At 38.9% G+C, this 24,119-nt stretch overlaps 1 protein-coding gene across 1 annotated transcript in view; it reads left to right on the top strand.

Moving 5' to 3' along the window:
- The window catches only part of prex1 (phosphatidylinositol-3,4,5-trisphosphate-dependent Rac exchange factor 1), a 167,461-nt gene that overhangs the window by 28,428 nt on the left and 114,914 nt on the right, over window positions 1-24,119 (top strand). The window contains 2 exon segments of the mRNA XM_052031374.1: window positions 20,362-20,433; window positions 22,060-22,182. Coding sequence (XP_051887334.1) covers window positions 20,362-20,433; window positions 22,060-22,182 — 195 coding nt within the window.

Raw genomic sequence — 24,119 nt, 5'->3', positions numbered from 1 at the left:
GATTCTTAAGGAATCTTGGTGTGTCATCTCTGATCTTGTATTTTTTTAAATAGGTGCGTGCGCATGCTCTGGAGTTGGTGGAATTGTGGTGTACCGGTGGGGCAGAGAAGCCATGGGAGAGTTCTGAACATTTGTTACCAGTCAATATGATGTTTCAATACGTCAGAACAGAAATGGGCAAAGAAACCTAATTAGCACTTACGATCCTCCTTTAGCTGATGTGCTTGTGCCACTCTATGGGAAAAATATTTAGAGAAAATACTGCAAGTAGCACAGACTGTACACGGGGGAACAGAATGTACTTTGGGTGGGGGGACTTCATTGTCCATCACCAGGAATGGCTTGGTAGAACTGACATGGATTGAGTTGGCAGAGTCCTAAAGGACATGGCTAGCACACTATGTGGTAAGTAGTCAGTCAATCAACATTAGGGAAAAACTTGCTTGACCATGTCCTTGTCAATCCACCTATGGCAGATGCACTTGTCCACAAAAGGATCATAGATGTGATTATCTTCATAGTCCTTGTGGGGAAGATTCTGTTTTCAGCCTCTTGGGTGTGTGACAGCACAGGTGGGCTAAATACCCAGCAGCTCAAAACTGGGAATCCATGAAGGGCTGTGGGCCATCAATAACAGTAGAAATGCACATCAGCATGGTGTGCAACATGCTCACCAATCCCAATTTAGGTTTTGTCAGGTCAGCTTGATTCCAGATCACAGGCACAGCATTTCCAGAATTGAGGCAAGAGTCACACTCCTGAGATATTAAGACTGCATGTGACCATCTGTGGCATTGAGGATCTCTGGTAAAACCAAAGTCAGTGGGATTATGATGGTTGGAGTCATCCTTGTACAAAGGAAATTTGTGGTTGTTGGAGGTCGGTCATCCCAGCTCCAGGACACCAGTCCAAGAGTTTCTCAGGGCTGTGTCCTTGGCCCAACCATATTCCTCAATGAAATTTCTTTTATAATCGGAAGAGAAATGGGGATCTTCATTGCAAAGTTCAATTCCGTTTGCAATTCCTTGACAAATGAGTCAGTTCATGCTTGCATGCAAGAAGACTTGAACAATACTCGAGTCTGGGCTTAAAAAGTGCTAAGTGATATTTGTGTTACAAAGGTGCCAGATTGTGACCACCAATTTGAAGGGCATTAAGGTGAACTGTATTGAGTGTCCTGGCAAACATTTCGCTGTCAGTCGGCAGAGCAAAACTCAATTATCTGGATATTGTTCCACAAATAATAACCTCGTATTGGTGTACAAAAATTGGCTGCTAGATTTTCATTGTCACAAGACAAAATAATTTTCTGAAATATTACTTTGGTTGCAAGGCACTGGGCAAAGTCCTGAGATTGTGGATAGTTCCTTACAAATACAAAACATTTTTAAATTATATTGTAAAACACTGTGTTGCTGCTTTTGGCAGTTTTGTGATGATTTATGATGTAATTGTTTCTTGGGAACAAGGTAACTGAAAGCAATAACTTGATTGTTTAGAATTGTAACCAAAAGCACCAGCACGATTTATCAAAATTGTACCACTAAACTTGATCTTTGAGGCTTCATTGCTCAGCTGGCCAAGTGATTGTGATGTCACTTTATAAGACGATGTAAGAGTTTTGAAACCACATTTCAAAGGTTGTCAACATTCTGGAGTTGGCTCACATTATTCCTTTTATTTTCCAAAATCCTGGATGGAGAAGCATAGGAAGCAATTCTGGTGACTAGTTTAATGCTGGTGAAGAGAGAGGTCATTAAATTTGAGGAAACTTACCTTGGACTTAAGTTGAATAGTCTGTATGAAATGTCAAAAGCAGAAGTTATGTTGACCAGCCAATTAAATTTGTTGAAGTAATAGAAATAGTAGATGAGCTCATTGCCATAGGTATAATGTACTTGGATTTTCCCTTGGCCATCAGACTTCTGAACGATCCATGAACCGATGAATACTACCTCATTATTTCTTTTTTTGTACTATTTATTTTTATGATTTATAGATTTTAGTGTCTTTGCACTGTACTGCCACAAGATAATAAATTTCACATCATGTCAGTGATAATAAATTTGATGCTGGCCTTCCAAAAGGTACAGCATTATGGCTTATTAACTGAAGTAAGTTTGATTGGATTTACAGGAAAAGTAGAAGGAAAGCTTGGAAGCAATAAACAGAATGGGGGTTAAAGGACTAACAGTCCCAAGTTGGGGAGTTCCAGCTGAACCAGCTGCTGTAAACCATTTCAAAAAGGAATTGGGGGATGATTTCAATATTTGCAGCAATGTTAATTTGGAGAGGGTATTTCATCCTGCAACAAAGTACAAGATGGTGCAGGGCATGCAAAGGCAAAATAAAATATTGGCATGAAGGTCAGTGCAAGAAGATACACTTTGGAGTACAAGGCTAAATGTTTCATGCAAAGAAAGAGTCCAGATATTAAGAGGAGCAAAGGGAATTTGCGGGGGGGGGGGGGCGCGGGGGTTGCGGGTGATACAAATGCTGATATCATTTAAAAGATGGTGTGTTTTAAAAAGCCTAACAAGCACCAGAGTTTATTTTGCAAGCAAAGGATCACTATATACACAGTGATGCTGAATTTGAAAGGAAGGACTGTTTGATCAGTTAATTTGTACACAGTTTTAGTCATGACAAAACAAAAATGATTTTGATGTTTTTAATGCAAAACATGTAAAGAAAAAGATTGCAAGGGAAACTAAAATCAAGAGAGATTCTAAAAATGAAGACAGTTTGTTCAGGTTGGTGATTTGCTAATCTCATCACGTGAAGGCTGAGTGATGTTTCATTATTACTTCAGTATTTCTCTAAGAGTTTTAAAGCGGCTTCATTGGGTGAGTGTGGAAATGTTATTTTTATCTGTTGGTACAGCAAAACAGGAGGCCACAATTACTAAAATGTTACCAAGAGACCAGTTAGAGCATGGAAATTGATAGAACAGGGTGTAGTAGACTTGAGTCACTTCAAGAAAAACGAGCAAGCACGTGTTACTGAAAGATATTAAGAATGAAATAGAGTGGAAGGAGATTAGTATGGAGCATTAACACCAGTTCTCAGCAGTTGGTCAGAAGAGCCTGTTTGTGTGTTGTAAGTTCAATGTATTCCATTCATATGCTGTTCATCAGCTGGCACTCGTTTTCTTCCTGGAGGCCTTGAGGGGATGCAAAATGCAGCTATTTATTCCAATGGAATGGTACATTATCAGCAGTTTGAAAGTGGCAGTTTATTTTCAAACAAATAATTACCTTGTAAGCCCTGCCTTATCAATGCTGCTTAATATTTAATGAAAATTATTTGAAGCCTGCAATTTGATTTACAAATTTGCTTCTTATGAAATGATGCATGCACTCACTGTTTTACACTCATCCTTAATCTTGGAAAAAGGGATTGCTGGCAAGCCCTGCACTGAGTGGCCATCTCCAATTGCCCTTGACGATATGCCTTGACCAATTGTAATCAGTCAGGAAATAAGAGAGTTCCACGATTTTGACTCGGTGATATTGAAGGAATGGGAAATTATTTCCAAGTCAGGATGCTGTGTGACTTGGCTGGAAGCTTGAGGATGGCTCCCGTGTCCTTGTGGACCCCCAAATTGAGTTTCGTGTCTCAAATCTATACCATCGTAAGACTGACCAATTCCACTACCTTAACCTTGCCTGATCACGTCCCTGCCTTAGTTGACCTTATGAAACTTCCTCCTTGCCTTAAGGCCATCCAGTGCACTTCTGACTGGCCACCTGCATTCAGTTCTCGGTGAACTCTGCTTACTGTGTCCAATCTTGCACCAACTTTCTTTGGTTCAGTACCCTGTGCTTGTTAACCTCTGGCTCCTGATTAAACAGTCCCTCATTCAACTGTGCTCTTCCTCCTTTCACTTCTTTGTAATCTCTTCCAGCCCTGAAAGTTTTTAAGATATCTGCACCAACAAAGGCTTCCAGCACTCCCAAATTAAATCACTACACCATTGGTATCTCTGCTTTCAGCTGCCAAGTCCCTAGGTATGGAATTCCAACTCTTATCCTCTCTTCCTCTTTGAGATGCTCTTTAAAGCCTTCCTCCTTGATCATAGTTTTGGTCATGCATTACAATATGTTCTTCTGTGATTTATTGTCCATTTTATTTTGATTGATAATGCTCCTGTGAAGCACTTTTTTGAAGTTATTTTAAATACACCATTTAAATTTAAGTTGTTTTCTATTTCGTGTTTGTGGAATTACTGCTCTTGAATTTTAGAAAGTTAAAAATTGGGGGAGTGTCATATCGCCTCATTGCTGGATAAATTCCAAATCGCAGTCTTGATTTCGATGTCAACAGCTTGAGATGTATGCGATCTGTTATCAATTTAAATTTAATACAGCTGAAAACTAACTGGCTCTCAAAATATGTGCACTCATTGAACGTGGTAGTACAAGTGAATTTGTCATTTAAGACGGAAAGAACGGCATAAATGTGACGAAAATGGAGGCAGACTAGTGAAATTGTTTTGATCATGTTTCAAAATAGCAAGTTCAAGTTGGTCTTTGGTTCAGATGATTCTGATTTTATAACTCAAGCCCGGTAATGAAGCTATTATCAGCATTTGCACATCAAACTTGCAATTTGGTGCAGTTAGGTAAGACAATTCATTTATCTTGCACTTCTAGTGTATGTTACACACAATGCATTTCTACCCAAGATAAGCATCTGTTTACATTCTGTATTGTATATACTAAATTGAGTACAGTAATTGTGAGGAAGTTGTGTAATATGAATGTAATTTTCCTTTTAAATGTTGAACAATGGTCATTGTTCAAGAGTTGTCTGCATCTAAAAATAAACCAGTCTGCTAAATGCTGAGCAGGCAAGGAAGCCTCATTTACAAGTCTAGGACACTGAGTTACTCCCTTCAGCTGATTCTATGGACCAAGTTTATATTATGAAATTGCCTTTGAAGTGACTTTTGGAATTTTGTTTTTTTTTTTCGTTCAGACTGCATCAAATGCGTATTGTTCACAGCTGTACTTTATCTCTGCCATATGTTCAGATTTTTCCTTCAGCATTTCCTGCAGAATTTGTTTGTACAGTGTAAATAAATTTCTATTCTAAATGGATTTTAAGTTTTTATCAAATATCGTGCTCTAGTTGAAGGTTAAAAATACTACCCAATAGAAATGCAAAAACGCATGAAATGGAGGAAAATATTTTATAGTTGACTGACATTCAACAGATGGATCATCACATAATTGGTGGTGGAGTTTGTCCTTAGCAGATGCAAATTTTAAGTCATTACAGTGAATGCATGACTGCATTGTTTAATTCGCTGTCCAGTCCATTGTTCAACTGTCTTTTATTGTCAGCATCAGAACAGGAGATCAGCTAATTTTGTTTTTAAATTTAATCTCCAATATACCTATTATGTGTAGAGCTTAGAAAGCAATATATTCAGGATTGGTGTTTAAATTCAGATGAATTTGAATTGTCTGCAGTTAGTGCTGTTTGTTTTGTGCTTAATTGGAAGGGAAACACTACACATCAAGCTGTTGTACTGAAGTGGGGCTCAGTATTTTGTAGACTCTTTTCTTAGGAAGATTTAATAGTATTTTGTCTCTGTTTAAGAAATCCAGTCACAAATAAAGCATGATATGGAAAAATCATTTTGAACACTTTTGCGTGGAGGATTGACAGGAACACCCATTTCTTTCATGATAACAAGTATACACTTAAAATAATTGCCAACTGAAATGTTCTTTCCAATAAAATAACATTAATATAGCCATGGAGTGTTTGTCTCTCTGGGTAAAGTTAGCATTTGGCTCCTTAAGAATTAAGTTGAATTCAGCGTTCAATACCTGAACTTAAATAACATAGAGCTGCTTGTTGTTGATGCTGCTGTTGAGATTCATGTGAGCAGTCTGAAGCAAGTTCCTGAATGGTGTGGTTAATGTTTCAGACAAATGAACACTTTTCCTTTTTGAAGTTGTAATGATCTCTATGGAATTTGAAAATATAACACAAATGCAGGGATTACTGGTCTCCTGCATTTTCAGGTTGTGGATGTGAAGCAATAATGCCCTCTTTACCTCAAACTGGAGATTCATGTTTATAATCAAGCAGCTTTGTGACACTGAATTTCCTTGAGGGGACTCCATATTTTAACCAGTGAGTTATTTGAATCAGTCATTCTCCAAGTTGGGTAGAATTAGGTTAAAGTGCTGTAACCATATCAGTCACGAGTATCGACAGTCACGGAAGGCCAGTGTTTTGGGAATGTGATCCTTCTGAAAAATGGCACATAGCACATTCCCTTTTAACATTTTCCCAATTTGGTAGCATAATGAGGCTGGCATCAGCTGAACGTATGGCTAAGTATGTGCGAAAACATTGCAGATTCGACAACAGATTTTGAAATGCAGACACAGAAGACGAGGTGATATTTCAAAGTATTAGAGAGATGGATGACAAATCTGATTTATTTTTGGTGTTGGTCTGTGCTGACGTAGATGCTGGTGAATCTCTTTGCTCCTCTTCAAATAGCATTGTTTTACACTTAGCTGGATCTTGATTTGATATCCTCCAAAACATGCTTTAAACTAACTATGTCAGTACTTAAGTCTGGTAAAGACCTTGACCTTTCCAAGCTCTTCAAAGGTGTAGGGTGCAACGATGAATCAACTGAACACTGGTGCCATCTCTCAAGTGGTATGAGATTTGTTTGCTTTTTCAGTATTGCAGTGAAGATGTTGTTAATTTTGAATCATCATTAGCAGTTTGAACATGACACGTCAATAATTCTACCTGTTCTGCAGTCAATGAACATAGAACAGTACAGCAGAGGAGCAGGCCCTTGAGCCCACGATGTCTGTGCTTACCACTTTGCCAGCCTAAACTAATTCTATCTGCCTGCACGCGGTTCCCATCTCTCCATTCCCTGCCTGTTCATGTGCCTGTGTAAATTTCACTTTTACAGCGCTATCACACCTGTCTCCTCCATTTCCCCTGGCAGCGAGTTCCAGGCACCAAGCACTCTCTCTGCATAGAAAATAAAAGCTAGCTTTGTAAATCTCCTTTAAGCTCTCCCCCACACCATAAAACTATGTAGTATTGGCATATTTGACGTTTCCACTCTGGGAAACAGAAGACTCTGATTATCCCACCCTATCTATGTCTCTCATTCTTTGATATACTTCTATCAGGTTGCCCCTCAGTCCCTGCTGCTTCAGAGAAAAAGTCCAAATCAGTTTAACCTCTCCTTTTAAAGGTCTGATATAATCCAGGCAACATCCTGGTGAATCTCTTCTGCAGCCTCTCCAAAATGTCCACATCCTTCCTGTAATGCAGCAAGCAGAATTGTACCCAATACTTCAAATGTGGCCTCATTCAAGCTTGTACACCTTTTATACATGAGACTTTCTGGCTCTTATTCTCAACACCCTGACCGATGAAGGGAAGTATGCTGCCTTTATTACCATATCTACCTGAGTTGTTTGTTTCAGGGAACTATGGACTTGCATCCCAGGATTCCTCTGTATGTTAGTGCTCTTAAGGGTCCTGCCACTTACTGTGTAATTTCCTCATACATTTGATCTCCCAAAGTGCAACACCTTGCACTTGTCATCCTCTAACTCTACCTGCCACTTCTCTGCTCATTGCCAGCTGGTCTATATTCCTGCTGAATCCTCTGTCAGTCTTGTTCACTATCCACAAATCTGCCAATTTCTGTGCTATCTGCAAACTTAGTAATCAGTCCACCTACATTTTTGTCCAAATATACAAACAACAGAGGTCCCAGCACAGATACCTGTGGAGCACCACTGGTCACAGACCTCCAGTCAGAATAGCACACCTCCACCACTACCCTCTGTCTTCAATGGCCAAGCCAATTTTGAACCCAATCCATTGTCTCCCTTGTGCCCTTAATCTTCTGGATCAGCCAACTATGAGGGACTTTGTTTAAAGCTTTACTGAAGTCCATGCATGCAACATCCACTGCCCTAATCTTAGCTACCATCTTTGTCGTCTCCTCAAAAAACGTAATTACTCCACCTGCACAAAGCCATATTCATTATCCTCAATAAGTCCGTGCTTTTCCAAATGCGAGTAGATAATTCCTAAGTATCTTCACCAATAATTTCCCTGCCACTGATGTAAGGCTCACTGGCCTATAATTTCTTTGTTTGTCCCTATTGTCGTCCTCAAACAAAGAACAACGTTGATCATCCTCCAGTCCTGTGCGCGCTTGCATGCGTTAAAGAGGATACAAAGATCTCAGTTGAGGCTTCAACAATCTCTTCCCTTCTTTCAATAACCTGGGATAGATCCTATCAGGCCTTAGAACTTAGCCACTTGAATGTTCTTCAAGAGTCCCAAGACCACTACCACCTTGATATCAACATGCCCTGATCTTGCTATCCTCTGTCCTTCTCTTTGGTGAATACCAATGTGAAATATTTGTTTAGTACCTCGCCCACATCCTTTGGCTCTGATGTTTTGATACTGAAGGTTTTGTTGGTATGAGTTCTGCCTCCAATTCCCAATAGCAGGTTTTGTGATGAGCTTTGAGTTGCATTACCAATTTGATGTCAGATGCTGCTGTGAAATGTTCAAACTGTTTTCCTCAGAGTTGAATAAATGTGAGCAAACAGGATGTGGTAGAATTTCAGTGCCTTTGAACACCTATGTCTGTTTTAATAAGTTATATCTCAGACTTTGTTAGTTAATTATCAGGCTTGTTCTGATCCTTGTTTTTCTGCATCACCAAGATGATCCTCCTCCAAATGATTGCAAGTACTTCACAACTACTTCTATGATTTCTGATTCATCAGAATCAGTTTCCTCCTGTTAAAGTTGGTTGAAAAATAGGGTGGAAATTGGATAAATTAAGTTATTGAATGGGGTTGAGAACTTAAAAAAAATCTGAATTGAAGTACGCAATGGTATGCCAAAAGCAGAGGTAGTACACAGCAAGATTCCTTTTGCACTGTCAGATGAGGTACTCAATAAAAGCTGGAGATTGCTAGATGTTGCCAGAGAAATTCACATTAGTTTCTGCCATGGAAATGATTTCATGTGCTCAAGGGGAAATTAGTACAAAATCCCTGCTAACCACATGTTTATATTGGTATGGTGAATCAGGAGATGAAAACACTTGTTTTGCTGCATTTGGCTTTCTGGTCTAATGCTGTCATAAGTAGGAGTTTATCTAGAACTTAAGCTGTTTTTCTCTTTAAGAGCCAGTTTTTTATTAGCTGTTTTTAAAAAAAAAAGCCATATCATTTTCAAGATTACATAATTGTTTTGTTTACAGTTTTGTTCATTAAATAGGAACTCACTGGGATGGACTTCATCTGGTTAACAGGAGTACATCATAGTGATTTTTTTTTTCCCCAGTGTTCTACCCAAACACACTGCCTTAAAATCATTTGACTTGAAGTTGCATTTTGTAGTACATTGGGCAGGGCAGATCACTGTGTGTGAAAAGAAATGTAGTCACTTAGGCACAAGGGTGTTATATAAAGCCAATTCTGCTGGGAGGGTTAAGGTGAATTGCAAAGAGGGATATGAATCTTAAAAAGATCAATCAAAAAGAAACAACTGCAGCAGTTGTAAATCTGGGGGGAAAAAAAAAGGCAAATGTTGTGATCATTTGGCAGGTCAGGTAGCCTCTATGGAGAAAGAAACAGTGTTGATGTTGCAGGTGAATTACCTTTCTTCAAAATAGGTTAGCTCTGATACTAATGAGAAAGGTGTGCTATTGAAATTATTAAGTCCTGAGGACTGTAATGTGGCAAGTCAGAATATGAGATGCTGTTCTTTGAAGCTTCATTGGTACAATGTAGGAGACCAAAGATGCACTTGATTGACTCTTTCACACCTGGTGAAGTCTTTTCCCACTTAGATCCATGACACCTCTCAAGCCTTCCACTAATGTGATCATTTGCAGTTTTCTGGTCATAACAACGCCATTTTTACAATGGAGACACAAGGGACTAGATGCTGGAATCTGGAGCAACACAAAGGAAGCTGGAGGGACTCAGTGGGTCAGGCAGCATCTATGAAGGGAAATGGACAATCAACATTTCACGTTGAGGCCCTTCATCTGTAGTTTAGGCTGCTCATTATGAAATATTTGGGGAGGGTGGCAAGAATAATGTTGCAGCATGTCGAGGGAGTGAGTGACTATAAAATTAAACTTGTTTCTTTGATTTCAATTCAATAGGCAATTGATTTTTTCCACAGCTATCCAAATGCATTCACAGAAACTGACTGAGGTGGACCCAAACACAATAATTTTACTCCTGGTTTTCCAGTTTTCATTCCTGAATTGGATCACTTCGCCCTTCCACATTTCACCTCTAGGAAATGGAAAAAGATGAGTATCAGTCAATCGATTTGATCTCAAGTAGCTTACTAAACAAATTCCAAACCAAGAAAAATAAATACACTTAAAGCAACCATAACCCATGCTGTGAAGATCTGAAAGAATTGGTAGAAATTAGTTTGGCGTATACTACACTTTTTGGGAATAAAAAAGCGCAATAAACAATTTGTATAAATAGGAAATTATGCAACAAATGTTATCTCCAACATAAATAACTCCCACAAACACTGTCTTCTAGAGGAGGATAAATTCATCGTTCAAGATCATTCATCCTTCAGTGTATTTGTATTTCAGTGTATTTGCATTTAAATGTAACAAATTATAGATAATTTCATAAAAGCAATTTCCATTGAAGTAGAATTATTGCTTGAATCTCAGCCCATATTTTGTCTTGTCAAAATATTAATGGCTTAAAGTACAGTACAGATATGCCCTAAAACTGCCAATGCTCAAACTGTTTACAAGCATATGCTGTCATTTCAATGAACATCTAAGATAATTTTTTTGTTTATTGACCTCCTGGAGGCAGCTGATGGATCTTCCCAGTTTAAAAATCTGCTAAGAAGTCTTGTTCTGATTAAGAACCAAAATCAATTGGATCTGCATTCTCCCACCCTGACAGTATGTGCTGGTCCTTGCAACATCTAATTGTCTACAGGAAAAAAAAAGCATTGAATACGTGAGAAGGAACCAGGGGATAATCTGGAAGAAAAGCGAGAATTTAGCAGCATTAAGGGACCAATCTACTGCAAAATTCAAACTCAAGTCCAATGATTTCAATTCCTCAGTTAACAGGATGATCAGTGGTTTGTGATATTTTGTGATCTTCATAAATCTGTTCCCTTGATGTCACTGTGGCTTTTGATGTAATTGACCACTTCTCCATTTCTCTGTTTCAATATTATTGCGTCATATATTTTGAACATCCCATGCCGGGTGGTTGTGAGTGAGGCTTCCTTATTCTCCTTCTCATTCAAATTGCCTGTGTACCACCTTGATTCCTATGCACCTGATAATAATGTTAAGAAACTAATGGAACCTGATTTTTAAGTTAAATTTCTGCCACCACCTTAACGACATGGGTATTGCTGAATTCTTCAGTGATCACTTTTGGCTGTGTGAGGACTTCACCAAACTCCAAAGTTGAGAAGAAATGTCAAATCTCTTCTATTTAAAAGAAACCTTATTTATACAGCACGGTAACAGGCCCTTCCGGCCCTTTTACACTCATGTCAACCTACTAACCTGTACATCTTTAGAATGTGGGAGGAAACCATAGTACCTGGAGGAAACCCATGCAGTCACGGGGAGAATGTACAAACTCCTGACAGTGGTGGGAACTGAATCCCAATCACTGGCAGTGTAATAGCATTACGCTAACTGCATCGCTACCATGCCGCCTCTTTCTGTGCAGAGTTTGCATGTTCTCCCTGTAACTCTGCTATCCACTACGATCGTGGCGGGTCTTTTACTTAAATGACATCTGATACATTAAACCTGTGCCCATTGATTTGTTTGATATCCAAAAATGTATTGAGCTGTAACGAATATATTCAGCGACTGAACCTCCCAAGTTCTTGGGTAGGAAATTCCCAAAATTCACTGCTCTCTGGGTGAAGCCATTTTTCCTTGTTTCTTAATTTTTACCCCTTATTTTGAGACACTGACCGCTGCTTATAGAGGACTCCAGCCAGAGGAAACATTATCCAGCATCTTTCATGTCAAGCCCCATTTCTTGTGTTTCAATGAGAAGGTTCTCATTCTTCTCAGCGGAAGAACATGCCAAGCCAATTGGCTCATTGGGACAGCCCTTATTCCAGGAATCATCCACCGATGGTTTGCTGTATTCCCTCTATCATCAGTATATCTTTTCTTGGTTAGGTAGACTAGACTTCTTTAATATTTCAGGTGTGGTATCACCAGGACACTGTAATTAGTGCAGGGAGTTTCAATTCTTGTACTCAATTCCTCATGCAATCAAGGCCAATATACCGTTTGTCTTCAAAATTTTATTCTTTAGTTGCATGTTAATGTTAAGTGATTCATGTTCAAATATACCCATGTCCCTTTGAAAGACAACATCTTTCAATCTCTTGCCGTTTAAAAACTACTTGGTTTTACACTTCTATCTCACATTTTTCACGTTTATATTTCATCACATCCTCATCCATGCACTTAACCTGTCGATATCCTACTGAAGTCTCTCTGTATCCTTCTCGCAGTCCATGTGGATTTCTATCAGCAGCAAACTTGGTCACTGAATTCAAATCATTGATGTGCATTGTGAACAGTTTGGGCCCCAACACTGATCCCTGTGGCATCCCATTCGTCATAGAGTCCCAAACCAGAAATTGCTTGTTTATTTCTACTATTTTCAGTTTGTCAACCATTTCTCAAGTGAAGCCAGTAACTAACCCCCAGTACTTTTGTATTCTAATTTTGTTTCAATTCTTCATGTGTGGCATTTTCATTTAAGAACTTCTCAATTCTTTGAGTTCCATATAAAATAAGATGTATATGTTGTGTTATTAACAACATTGCATTTATCAGAGTGGGAGTAACTCTCTCACTAAAGTGCTAATGTCTTGTGCAACTGTGTATCAATTCATGCCACATGCTGCACTAAGTTCTTAAAAGTATGCTTAAGCTTGTATGTAACAGGTCATCCCCAGATAACAAATGAGTTTTGGTTTTACTGACGTCCATAGGTCAATTTTGTCCATAGGTCAAAAAATACACAAGAATCACGCAGTATGGTAACCATACCTCCATTGTATTGTAATGAATGGTATCAAAAGAGCACAAGGCTGATAAGAAAGAAGAATTGCTAAAAGTGGAGAGAGAGAAGGAACTAGTTCTGCCATTCATGGGAACGAACATGTATACATATGTTGGACTTTTGAATTTAATATTGTGGGAGATCATTTGTATGTTGGGGTATCTAAGTAGGGTTTTCATAACACATGGACAACTTCTACTGTGAACACTGGCCACGTGGGCCCTTGTCCCTGCTGGCAGTAAGTTTATTCTCATGTAAATCTATTCTCATGTAAGTCTCTGATGGTTGAGGTGGTCTTTGAGTAATCTCAACATGCTCACTGGTTTGCAGTTACCAACAGAACTTTGACATTTTCTTTTGAGTTCATTATTGTTCATGCAGGATGATCAATCAGGTTGAAGCATTTACCTTATCTCGCAAAGTTTGGACTAGCAATGATTGATCACTTTTAAACCTTGATCTTGATTATCCAATTAAGCTCTATCCATTGAAGCAATATGTACTGATGTTCCCAGATTACGCCCTGAGTGTCCTGAACTCTTGGACTGATTTATTCTCTGAACAGATTTTGGGTACTTGAGGGGCCACTTCACTTGTCTTTGATGTTTAGAACCAAGAATTTGCCAAATTGATGGTCAGAACAGGTTGAAATTCTCACTAAAAAGCTGTGTTTACATAATTCAGCAGCTTATGTACAAACTATAAATTGTACTTGGCCAGTAAATTGAAGGATAATTGTAACATATAAAGTTGGCAAGGGAATTAAGTGACTGAAGTTGACATTTTCAGCTGCATGGTGATGTAATTCACCTAGTTCATGGCCTTTGCCGTTTAATGTCTTGGAATCACAAGGTCATTTGTGATCGCTTAACAGAAACATACTTTGGGTATTACCCTTAATATTTTGGTTCTGGAAATCTGGCTCTTCTGTCTTTATTGGATAAAATAAACACATGAAGTTCATGTGTAACATCGGAGATGTCCTTAGTGATTTAGTTTAGAATTAAAGTAGTCCTGGTTTGACATTGGAGCCAAGTTTTGTGATACTAACTGGATCAGCTCAGAATTACATTCAGAGCTTTGTTTGATACATCCTCGAAGTTGTCGTTGACAGTTGGGTTGGATATGGATCATTGTTCTCTTGCTTTTCTCTGTGGAAAGAGTAATGGAAGTCCTTAATTGACAGCAAGACTGGTCAATCATAATGTGTACATTGAGAACTCTCCTGTGTTTTCAAATGTCATGTTCCTGCATCTTTTCAAAATGAAGAACATGTAATCCCTTTTTGTAATGTTAATTTGCTCTTTCATCATTGTAAATAATGCACAAATAGATGTGGAAATTCCAATGATTCCCAAGTTCATCAAAGAAAGACATTGGTAAATTAAAATCCTGAGAAGGCAATGGTGGTTAGGTATAATGCAATGCATCTTGATTGTGTTAAAAATGTGCTTAGCTTTACATTGGAATACGGACGTGACAGCGAGAGCTGAAATGATTGAGTGAATTTGTTTTGGTGTTTTTTTTCCACTATTGGGTCCCTTTTTTTTTGTTTGTTCAGAATATCTTTTTTTCACAAGATCACAAGACAAGGGAGCAGAAGCAGGCCATTTGTCCTATCGAGTCTGCTCCAAGGAAAAGGGAAAAAGAAATGAGAAATGGGGAATGGAGGGGGGAAACAAAAAAAACCTATTCTAATCCCAATTTCCGGCCTTATCCCCATATCCCTTGATACCCTGACTATTTAGATATCCTATCTATCTCCTCCTTGAACGCCCCCACTGATCTGGCCTCCATTGCTGTACGTGGCAAGGAGTTCCACAAATTCACCACCCTCTGGCTAAAGAAATTTCTCCTCATCTCTGTTTTGAAACTGTACCCTCCTAATTCTCAGATTATGCCCTCTGGTCCTGGACTCACCCACCAAGGGAAACAGCCTAGCCACATCTACTCTGTCCTTTTCCTATCAACATTTTAAATGTCCCTATGAGGTCCCCTCTCATTCTTCTGTACTCCAGTGAGTACAGTCCAAGAGCCGACAAACGCTCCTCATACGCAAGCCCTTTCATTCCTGGAATCATCCTCGTAAATCTCCTCTGAAGCCTCTCCAACGTCAGCACATCTTTCCTGCCTTTACCATGAGTTGCTACTTCAGGAACAAAAGTGGTAATCAACTGTTAATTGTGATGGATGGGCACGAGTTCATATTTCTCTTTGAATCTGTCTTGCTTTTGAACACTTTAATGATGAGGAACCTCTATATTCACCTTTATCACTTCCCTCCAGTGTATGGGAAAAGCAACCTGTGTAATCCCTTTTAAGCTCTTTGTACTTTTCTGGAGTTGGCATGTTCACATTCAACCACCGTGTACTTGTCGAACATTCTGGTCCTTCTGTAGGTGACGGTCGGTCAGCAGGAGGCAGTGGACAGATGACCATGAGCTCCATGCTGACAGATCTGTGAATGTTTGGAACATTCACCAAAATGTCAAGCAGCATTGTTGATGCACTTGAAGTCACCACCCAGAACAATCAGCTGAGGTGGTGGGAGCTGCTTAACATAGGATGCATGTTCTCTATTGGCTATTCCTTGGATGCACACTGAGACTAACATCAATTCTGAAAGGTGCACTTTGGTATACCCAAAACTTGCTAGTCTTTCAGTGCAAGTTGTCTTCAACAAAGCACTGACTGGCATGCTGAGGGACATGTTGAAGCTTGGTGCATCTGCTGCACCTGCTTATGGGGAATGACCACAGTATAGGACCTCTTGCCACCAAACTCTGAGGGATTGGGATCTGTGCAATAGTGTCTCAAGCCAATGGAATGTTGGGAATGCAAAATTGATGCCATGTTGACATATCAGTATGTTTGTGAATTTAGTAATACACTTGGTACAGTGAATCAAGACAAGGCTATATCCTGCATTGTATAATAGTTTACTTTGTGCATATAGTGTATTCTTGAACAGAAATATAAGACTCCATGGGGTTGGATGTTACATCTTGGCTGTACGAGTAGGGAAAAAGTTGATGAGTCCTTCCCTGGCACTCTGACCTGGTATTGACTGGTTAAAATGCTGCTCAAATTAGATGTTACTCTTCAGAAATAAATGTTTGCCACCTAACTCCTGCCATGTGAATATGTACTACTATTTGTTCATGTATATATTATCTGACATGTATATTGGCAGTGTTGCCCATCTCTCTACAGGATAATTCACTCATATACTTTATTCCCTTCTGTCAGGTAGCAACGCTCTCACTTTTTTTTGTGAACAAAATATGTGGAACGTATTCTGTTTCGAATTAAGATTCCATATCAAAAATAAAATGTAACTTAAACTAAAGATGCCATTTGAGTAAAATCATCGCAAAAAATCGTGTTCATTTCTGTTCAACTGAACAGAGATTCCAGGTACAGCTTGCTTTTATTCCTTGGCCCACAACATGTTTAACTTAAGGCTAGAGAACTGTCCATCTTCTTTGCTCAAGTTAGGACAGATTTATAAAATTGAGAGGCATATATAGGGTAGACAGTCAGAATCTTTTTCCCCAGGGTAGAAATGTCAAGTACAAGAGGGCATGCATTTCAGGTGAGAGGGAGAAAGTTTAAAGGAAATGTGTGGGGCAAGTTTTTTTTCCTCATAGGGAGTGCTAGGTGCTTGGAGTGGGCTGCCAAGGTAGCAGTGGAAGCAGATATGATTGTAGTGTTTAAGAGGCTGTTAGGTAGACATAGGAATCTGTGGGGATATGGATTGTATACAGGCAGAAGAGATTTAGTTTAATTCAGCATTGTGTTCTGTGCAGACATCGTGGGCTAAGGGGCCTGTTGCTGTGCTGTATCGTTCTATGAGAGGTTTGTTATTGGCATATTGTGGACAAGAGTTGAATTAATAAATGATATCGATGCCTGCAGGTACAAAGATGTTGAAATAATAAGGTGACTATTTTTTCCGCAAGTGAGACTCAGTTCAATGTACATGAAATTTAAGAGATTTTGCTGAATTGCAAATAAACTCAATTGCTTTCAACAAACTGTCATGGTCTGATTGGAGTTTGAAGTTGGATTGCAGAAAAACACGAACAATGAGGGGCTGGGTAATACTGTCTCAGTGGTTACAAGAGCCATTCTGTTTGCTTTGGTGTTTGGTCTTTTAGTTAGACGGGCGCGGCTGAAACCACAGCCAAGACTCAGACTGGAGTATGTGATCTAGAGATTAAATGCAATGAAGGTCATGTTTTTACTTGGTAATTATGAAGCTGTTTTTAAATCTAAGTTATTTTAGGCGAAACTTTTGAAATTTAAATTGACATTTTTAAACCCCAAAGCATGCTTCTCAAAACACTGGTGAGATTTGCCAATGTTGCAATTGGAAAGTAGAAAGCAAATTGGTGCTCAAAGAAATTGAGGAGTCTTAAACTAAAAATTGTTCTTTAACTTAAGTGCAGCAATCTGAAAGAAATGATTTTGACAACTGAAGAAATGTGATTCCTTTTGAGCTTCCTGAACCACTTAGGGTCTCAAAATCCTAAATATAATATTGGATGACCCAAAAACAGAGTTGGGACCATTATGGAGTTGAGTCCTTTTAATGGAATCAATGAGTATTTGACCTTGGAAGTCTGCTTTGAACTGATGGCATTTCAGGTATTGCCACCAGATGTTCCAAAAAGTACTTGATGTACAATTGCTCATTTAACATATATGGAAAAACTAACAAAATAGTGCTTTGTTTGTAACCTTTCCTCAAGTCTGAAGAGGTACACTACATGTACTTTGCACTTCCGAAGTGAAAAAACTGTGCACACCAGCTACTTGGGGTGTATTTCTGTTTCCTTTTTGAACTGTTCTGAAAAATAGCTTAACTGTAATGGATATTAATTCTTTTTTTATATATCGGCCACCTTCTAAAAGCCTTGGATTCTACCTGAAGCTTGTAGATGGTGGTTGCCAAGTAACCCCTGCAAGGGAAAGTCTTTATAAACGTGGAAAATTGGCAATGGAATTTGTGTCCAATCTTTTCATCGGTGTCTGATGAGATTCAAGTTTATTGTCGTAGGCATACGTACACAGGCTATAAATGCCATGGAAGTTAGCTTTTTGAAGCAGCAGCAGCACAGTACATTGTATGTACACAGTACATAGAAACCCATGTTAACATAAACTTAACATATTATACTTAGTGCACAAAAATAAACATAATGACACTAGTGCAGGTTGAGAGAGAGATAAAGAAATATAGTCTGAGGTAGTGTTAGGGTTTTTTTTTTCAGGTCTGTTCAAGAACTTGATGGCAGTGGGGAAGAAGCCTTCGTTGAACCTTGAGGTGTGGGTCCTCAGGCTCCTGTACCTCGTGCTTTATGGCATCATTGAGAAGGGGGTATGGCCAGGATGGTGAGGGGTCCCTGGTGATGGATGTCGCCTTCCTGAGACCTCGTCTCTTGTCGATGACTATGGTGGATTTTGCTGACCTTGCTGGAAGTTGCACAAGAATGAAGCCGTATAACAGCATCGCCAAGCTCTTATAGCCTTAGTACCTCAACTTCAGTCCATTTCTTTGGTTTTCAAATCTTTTAATCCTATGCATTGTGATTGTCAGCACTTTTTAAAAATATGATTGAAGAAGATAAACCTTTTTATAGTTTAGCTTACATTGTGGAAAGTACAAATCGGTGTTGCTCCCAGCAACTGTTACAAGTACAGTTGCTATCAGTAGCAACTATAGAAAGTGAAGTAAAATTAAGTTTAAAGTAAATTACTTTAAATTTACAAATTTACTTAATTGTTTTGGGGCAGAAAGGCTCCAGGTAATGCAGCCAGGGAGGACAAAATCCCTGCATGTATTCTGTCAGGCCTTCTAAGCAGTTTCTATGTACTTGTATTTGCCTCCAATTTGCATCCCGGTCTATAAGTACACAGCTGACCACAACCAAACTTTGCCAAATCAAGTCTTAGAGAAGTTTGAGCTTTAAACAAAACATAAATTAAAATTCAATTTATTTACTTGTTAATTTAAGCTGCATTCTGTCCAAGTGATTGGTGTCTGCTGTGAAACAGTATGGAGACAGTACAATGAATAAACACTTGTGCTTGTTTCATGGTCTCTAATGAGTTTGGTAGGTTAATCTTAAATTTCATGTGCATTTGGTTCTGTAATTACCAATTGCCAAATTAAGAATATAAGAAATAAGAGCAAAACAAAGGTGGTGGCCCACTTCAGATGAATTGTGTCACTGTACTCGTCCTCTGATTCACTTTGCTAACTTATTTTTATTTTTGTTTTCCCCTCCCCGTCCCTTGATTGTCTTGCTGCCTGTGGATATTTCTGTCTTGCATGTGCTCTCTGAGCAACCTGAGGTTGCGAACTCCTAAAGTTCACAGCCTTGAACATGAAGGAATTTCTTCCCGTGAGTCATACATTGCAACTATTATTTTGAGGCACCATCCCCTCAATTTGTACTGTTGAATCTGAGGAAATAGCCACTGTTAATAATTATAAATTCTAGTAGGATCACTGAGAATATATTAAAGGTGTCTCCCCTCATTCTTCTAAACTCAAGTATAGGTGCTTTCTGCTTCATAAAAGGACTCTTTTATCCCAGGAATTAATTCAGTGTATGTTGGTTATGTGGGCAAATTTATCTGTGGCTATGGTGACCAAAGTTTTGGCCGCCCGCTATCTGCATGTAACGGTTCCATAGTGAACCTGTTGATTAGGGTAATGGCTTGTATGTCATCAAATAGTGCCTCCCTGTTCTTGGAATGGAAGGCTTTTGAAGTTGGTGGAAGCCGATGCATGGTGGTTGGTGCTGCTTTGTATGTTTTTTTTCACCTTGTGAAGATCATGCCTGTTATTAATGGGCAAAATCTGCATTCTTTTCTGGTATTGAAATTCATGAATTGAAATCACAATTAAACTATATGAACAGAATTTCAGTCAACAAGCTCTTCTTTAACTGATTAGTATCATCACCTCCTGGGCAGGATTAAATTTGAAAGCTGTCACTGAAAACATTTCAGCTTTAAACATTGCATTTCCTGTTTTTTTCCTTGAATGCTGATCCTTGCTGATAACAAATTTGGTGATTTTAAAAAAAATATGAAGTGCAAGGTATTTTTTTGAACCATCTTGTGAGTATTTTGTGTGCTGATGTAAATTTCCATGTATCTACACTGCACAAATATAATGTCCTTTTTTCCTTGTGTCTAGTCATTCCTACATAGAAATCATCAGAATGATGGAGGAAAGTCAGAAAAACAGATCACTGATGAAGATCTCAAGGTATGACTTCAATATGGATAAGTTTTAATATTAAATATTTATTGCCCTGTTGGACTTATTCTGGAATAATTAACAATAGTGCACATTGAGTGGTTGTTGAATACCTTTATATTACATTTCAAACCTGGTGTATTTTTAAAGACATTTAGGCAGCTGTTTTCACTTTGTTTCCCCCTTTGTCTAATGACGTTTTTAAGTTAACAATAAGTGCTGGAGGTCTGCTTGGGTAAAAAAAACTAAGGCTAATGCTGGAATGAGTGAGTTTATTCCTTGGCCTGCCTTCACTGGGATGATAGCAGTCTTGGGCTTGCTATTTGCATGTATTGATGCTGGGTGTGTTGTTCTGACCCCAGTCACAGCCCAGGCTGACTCCAACACGTGGATGTGCTCTGAATAGTTAGCACGGCTCTATATCTTGATAAGTAAGAGGGTGAAAGGTTCCCTGGTGTAGGCAGGGATGCAACATTAGAATTACAACCATTTTTGCCATAATCTTATTCTGTGGCAGAACAAGCATACCTACAGATCCCAATACGGGGGGGGGGGGGGTCACTGGGTTATAGATCTGACTTGTGAAAATACGACTTTACGCAAATTCTCCCAGACTCTGCTATCAGGTATAGTACTTGAACCTTTTCTCCAGGGAACTATTCAGAGATCGCCCATGGAAAAAGCCAATGCTCTCTTTCAACTCTGCTTCATGAATGTTACGAACCCTGAACCACTTCTCATTCACATACAAGTTTTTTCTTATTGATTAGAGGTCAGGTTCTTCCCCACCCCATCACTCCACCCAAGTTGCACTCAGACAAACATTGGTCAGAGTTCACTTGCTGGTAACAGCTCCTATCACCTGTGCAGACCTTCCCCAGTGTACTCTTTGCTAATCAATCTCCAAGGGCTGTCTAGGCTTAAGACCTCATATCACGATTGTGGGGGAAATCGCTCATTTCCACTTAAAGAAAATTCAGTTTGCAGGTTGTTTTCAGGAACTGAATGCTAAGGTAACCCTGGCACCATCTCTATTTGGTACATAATAAATGTCTTGTTATTTTTCTTCAGTGTTCAACTAAGGTAATTGCCAATTATTCTTACCGTGCTTGTCCTTTTCTTTCCCTCTTTCCTCCTTTATAGAGAGGTGTCAACTTTCCTGAAGCAATTGCCAGAATGGTTTGAAGTAATGATCTTGATTATGTTCAGCAACTGTTCTCATGAGCTCCACTTCAGTGCAATGTTACAATTCTGTCTATTCCTATTACCATGAAATGGGGCAATAATAATCACAAATAAGTTTAATTCTGATTTATCTGTAAAATCAGGAGCACATTCCCAATGAAAATGAGTGATTAAGATTTGGTTTAAAATCAAAGAATTTTGTACCTTTTTGGAGCAGATCCAAGTTGTGGTTGTAGATTCTTCATTGTTCAGTGTGATGAGGGTTCTTCCCAGCTTTTACAGCTGTTCCCAATGGCTTTCAAATCTAGCAAGTGGGGTGGATTATTGTACGCTTCTCTGTACTTTAATGTTTTGTTCATGAATTTGTGTCCTCCTGAATGCACCTGAAAGCAGATTGATAGCTTAACGTGAAGATTTATTTTCTGGCTGTGGTTCTGCTCTTCTTTTCAGATTTTGTTTTCTAATATTGAAGAGATACTTGATGTCCACATGATGTTCCTTGAAGCTCTTGAGTGCCGTTTACAACCAGAACCACAACCTCAACACGAACTTGGAAATACCTTCCTTCAGTTTGTGAGTAGAGTTTGTTGATATTTCATTTTTCTTTTAATTTGACTTCAGTCCTATAGATGTGACAGCTTTTTTTTTTCTGCTCTGAATTTAGACTTCGGGGATCTGCAAATGCTGTTCTTTGGTTAGTGAAACCAGAAAGTTCTCTGCCATTTCAGCATATGAATGTTTTTGTAACATCTTGAAAATCTGAGATGTTGAAATTCACATTGACAAGCACAACTGTTGAAGAGAAAAGTTGTTTCTCCTTGGTAAATTTTGAACTGATTAGACTTGTACTTTCCCATATAGCTTTGAAGACTCCTTCCTAGCCAGCCACCAGCAACCCTACAGAACCGTGCTATCTAATCAACATTCACCTCAGTGGTTTGAAACAAGGCTCCAGTCACTAATTTTGTGACATTATGCCATCCCTAAAGGGAAAATGGCAACTTGCATCCATTACAATAGAGGCCCATTCAGGTGACTGTTAAGGGTCCCATAGCAGTGTCGAAACAAAAGTTAGTGTTCTCCATGAACTCCAGCCTATCTGTAACCCTTAGAACCATCAAATTGATGATTTGTTCATTTTTTTTTTTGTGGGACCTTGTGCATTTTCCATGTGTAACTTCAACTGTAAAATGCTTGAGTGTGTTCTGATGTTACAAAAGACTAACCTGCAGCTCGTGAATTGCTTCTGAAATGCTGTCACTTTTGTCAAGTCAGCAGTAAAAGTTGCACTAAGCAATAAGTTAAGTGTTGGTGGTTGGACCATAGGTGGGATAGATAACAAGAAAGAACAATTGCTTTTCAAGTTGACTTTGGGGATCTTTTGTGAAGTCATCTGAAAAGGCAGATGGTGGCTTTGTTTAACATTTTATCTCAAAGATTGAGCCTCCAGGAATGGATCTCTTCCTCCCAATTGGATTGAATTATTGGCATATTTGTTCTCTGACTTTCAGAGTGGGACAAGAATCTGTGGTCCTTGTGACCCAGAGGCTATGAACCAACAGTGCTTTCCCATAAGCAGTTAGTTTGATCATGATTCTCGTGCTTTGCTTTGATCAATTGAGGTAATGGTTAGTTATTGGGTACTGCGTTCACGTTGAGTAGAATACTGTCTTTATTCAGACATGAAAATAAAAGCTTGAGTGGGAGTGAGGACAGAAGACCCTAAGACATTTTGTTCATTTATCCCTGACGTGAAATGTATTACATAGCAATTAACTGTCTTCCCAGTAGCTCATCTGATGCTGTCCTCCAGATATGTCAGAGTATCCGACCAAGGGATTATTTTAACTTGACACATTGGAAAAACATGGTTACTTTATTCTACAGATTGCATTGAAAACATTTGTTGAGGAGTTGGACTCTTGGAAAATAACTTTGTACCTGCAATTTGTGTTAGTTCTTTTGATCCATGAAATGAACAAATAATGATAGAGCCACTGAGCACAGAAAAAGTCCTTTGGCCCACCATGTCCAGGCTGACGTAATAACTATTTGTATTAATCCCATTTATCAGTCAGTAGTCTACTATGCTTTGGCAATTCCAATGCTTATCCAGATGATGCTTAAATATTGTGAGAGCTTTTGCTTCCATCACCTTCTCGGGCAGTGCATTCCAGATTGCAACCACCCTCTGGGTGAAAAAATTCTTCCTTGGATCTCATTTAAGCCTCTTCCTTTCACCTTAAGCTTGCACTCTTTTCTTAGACTCCTTTGCCATTGGAAAATGTTTCTTATTACCTCCCCCATCCACGCTCTCATAATTTTGCATACCTCTGTCAGTTCAAACCTTGGCTTGCTCTGCTCCTCTCCTCATAAATAAAACATTCCATCCCAAGCAACATCCTGGTGAATCTCTACCACACAATTGTTTCCTTCCTACGGTGTGGTGGCAATATTCCTGCTGTGGCCTAACCAATGTTTTATAAAGTTGTATCAAAACCTCTCTGTTG

This window comes from Pristis pectinata, chromosome 16 (genome assembly GCF_009764475.1).
Source record: "Pristis pectinata isolate sPriPec2 chromosome 16, sPriPec2.1.pri, whole genome shotgun sequence".
NCBI lineage: Eukaryota > Metazoa > Chordata > Chondrichthyes > Rhinopristiformes > Pristidae > Pristis > Pristis pectinata.
The sequence above is the reverse complement of the archived record's forward strand: the minus strand, read 5'-3'. Positions and strand labels throughout refer to the sequence as shown.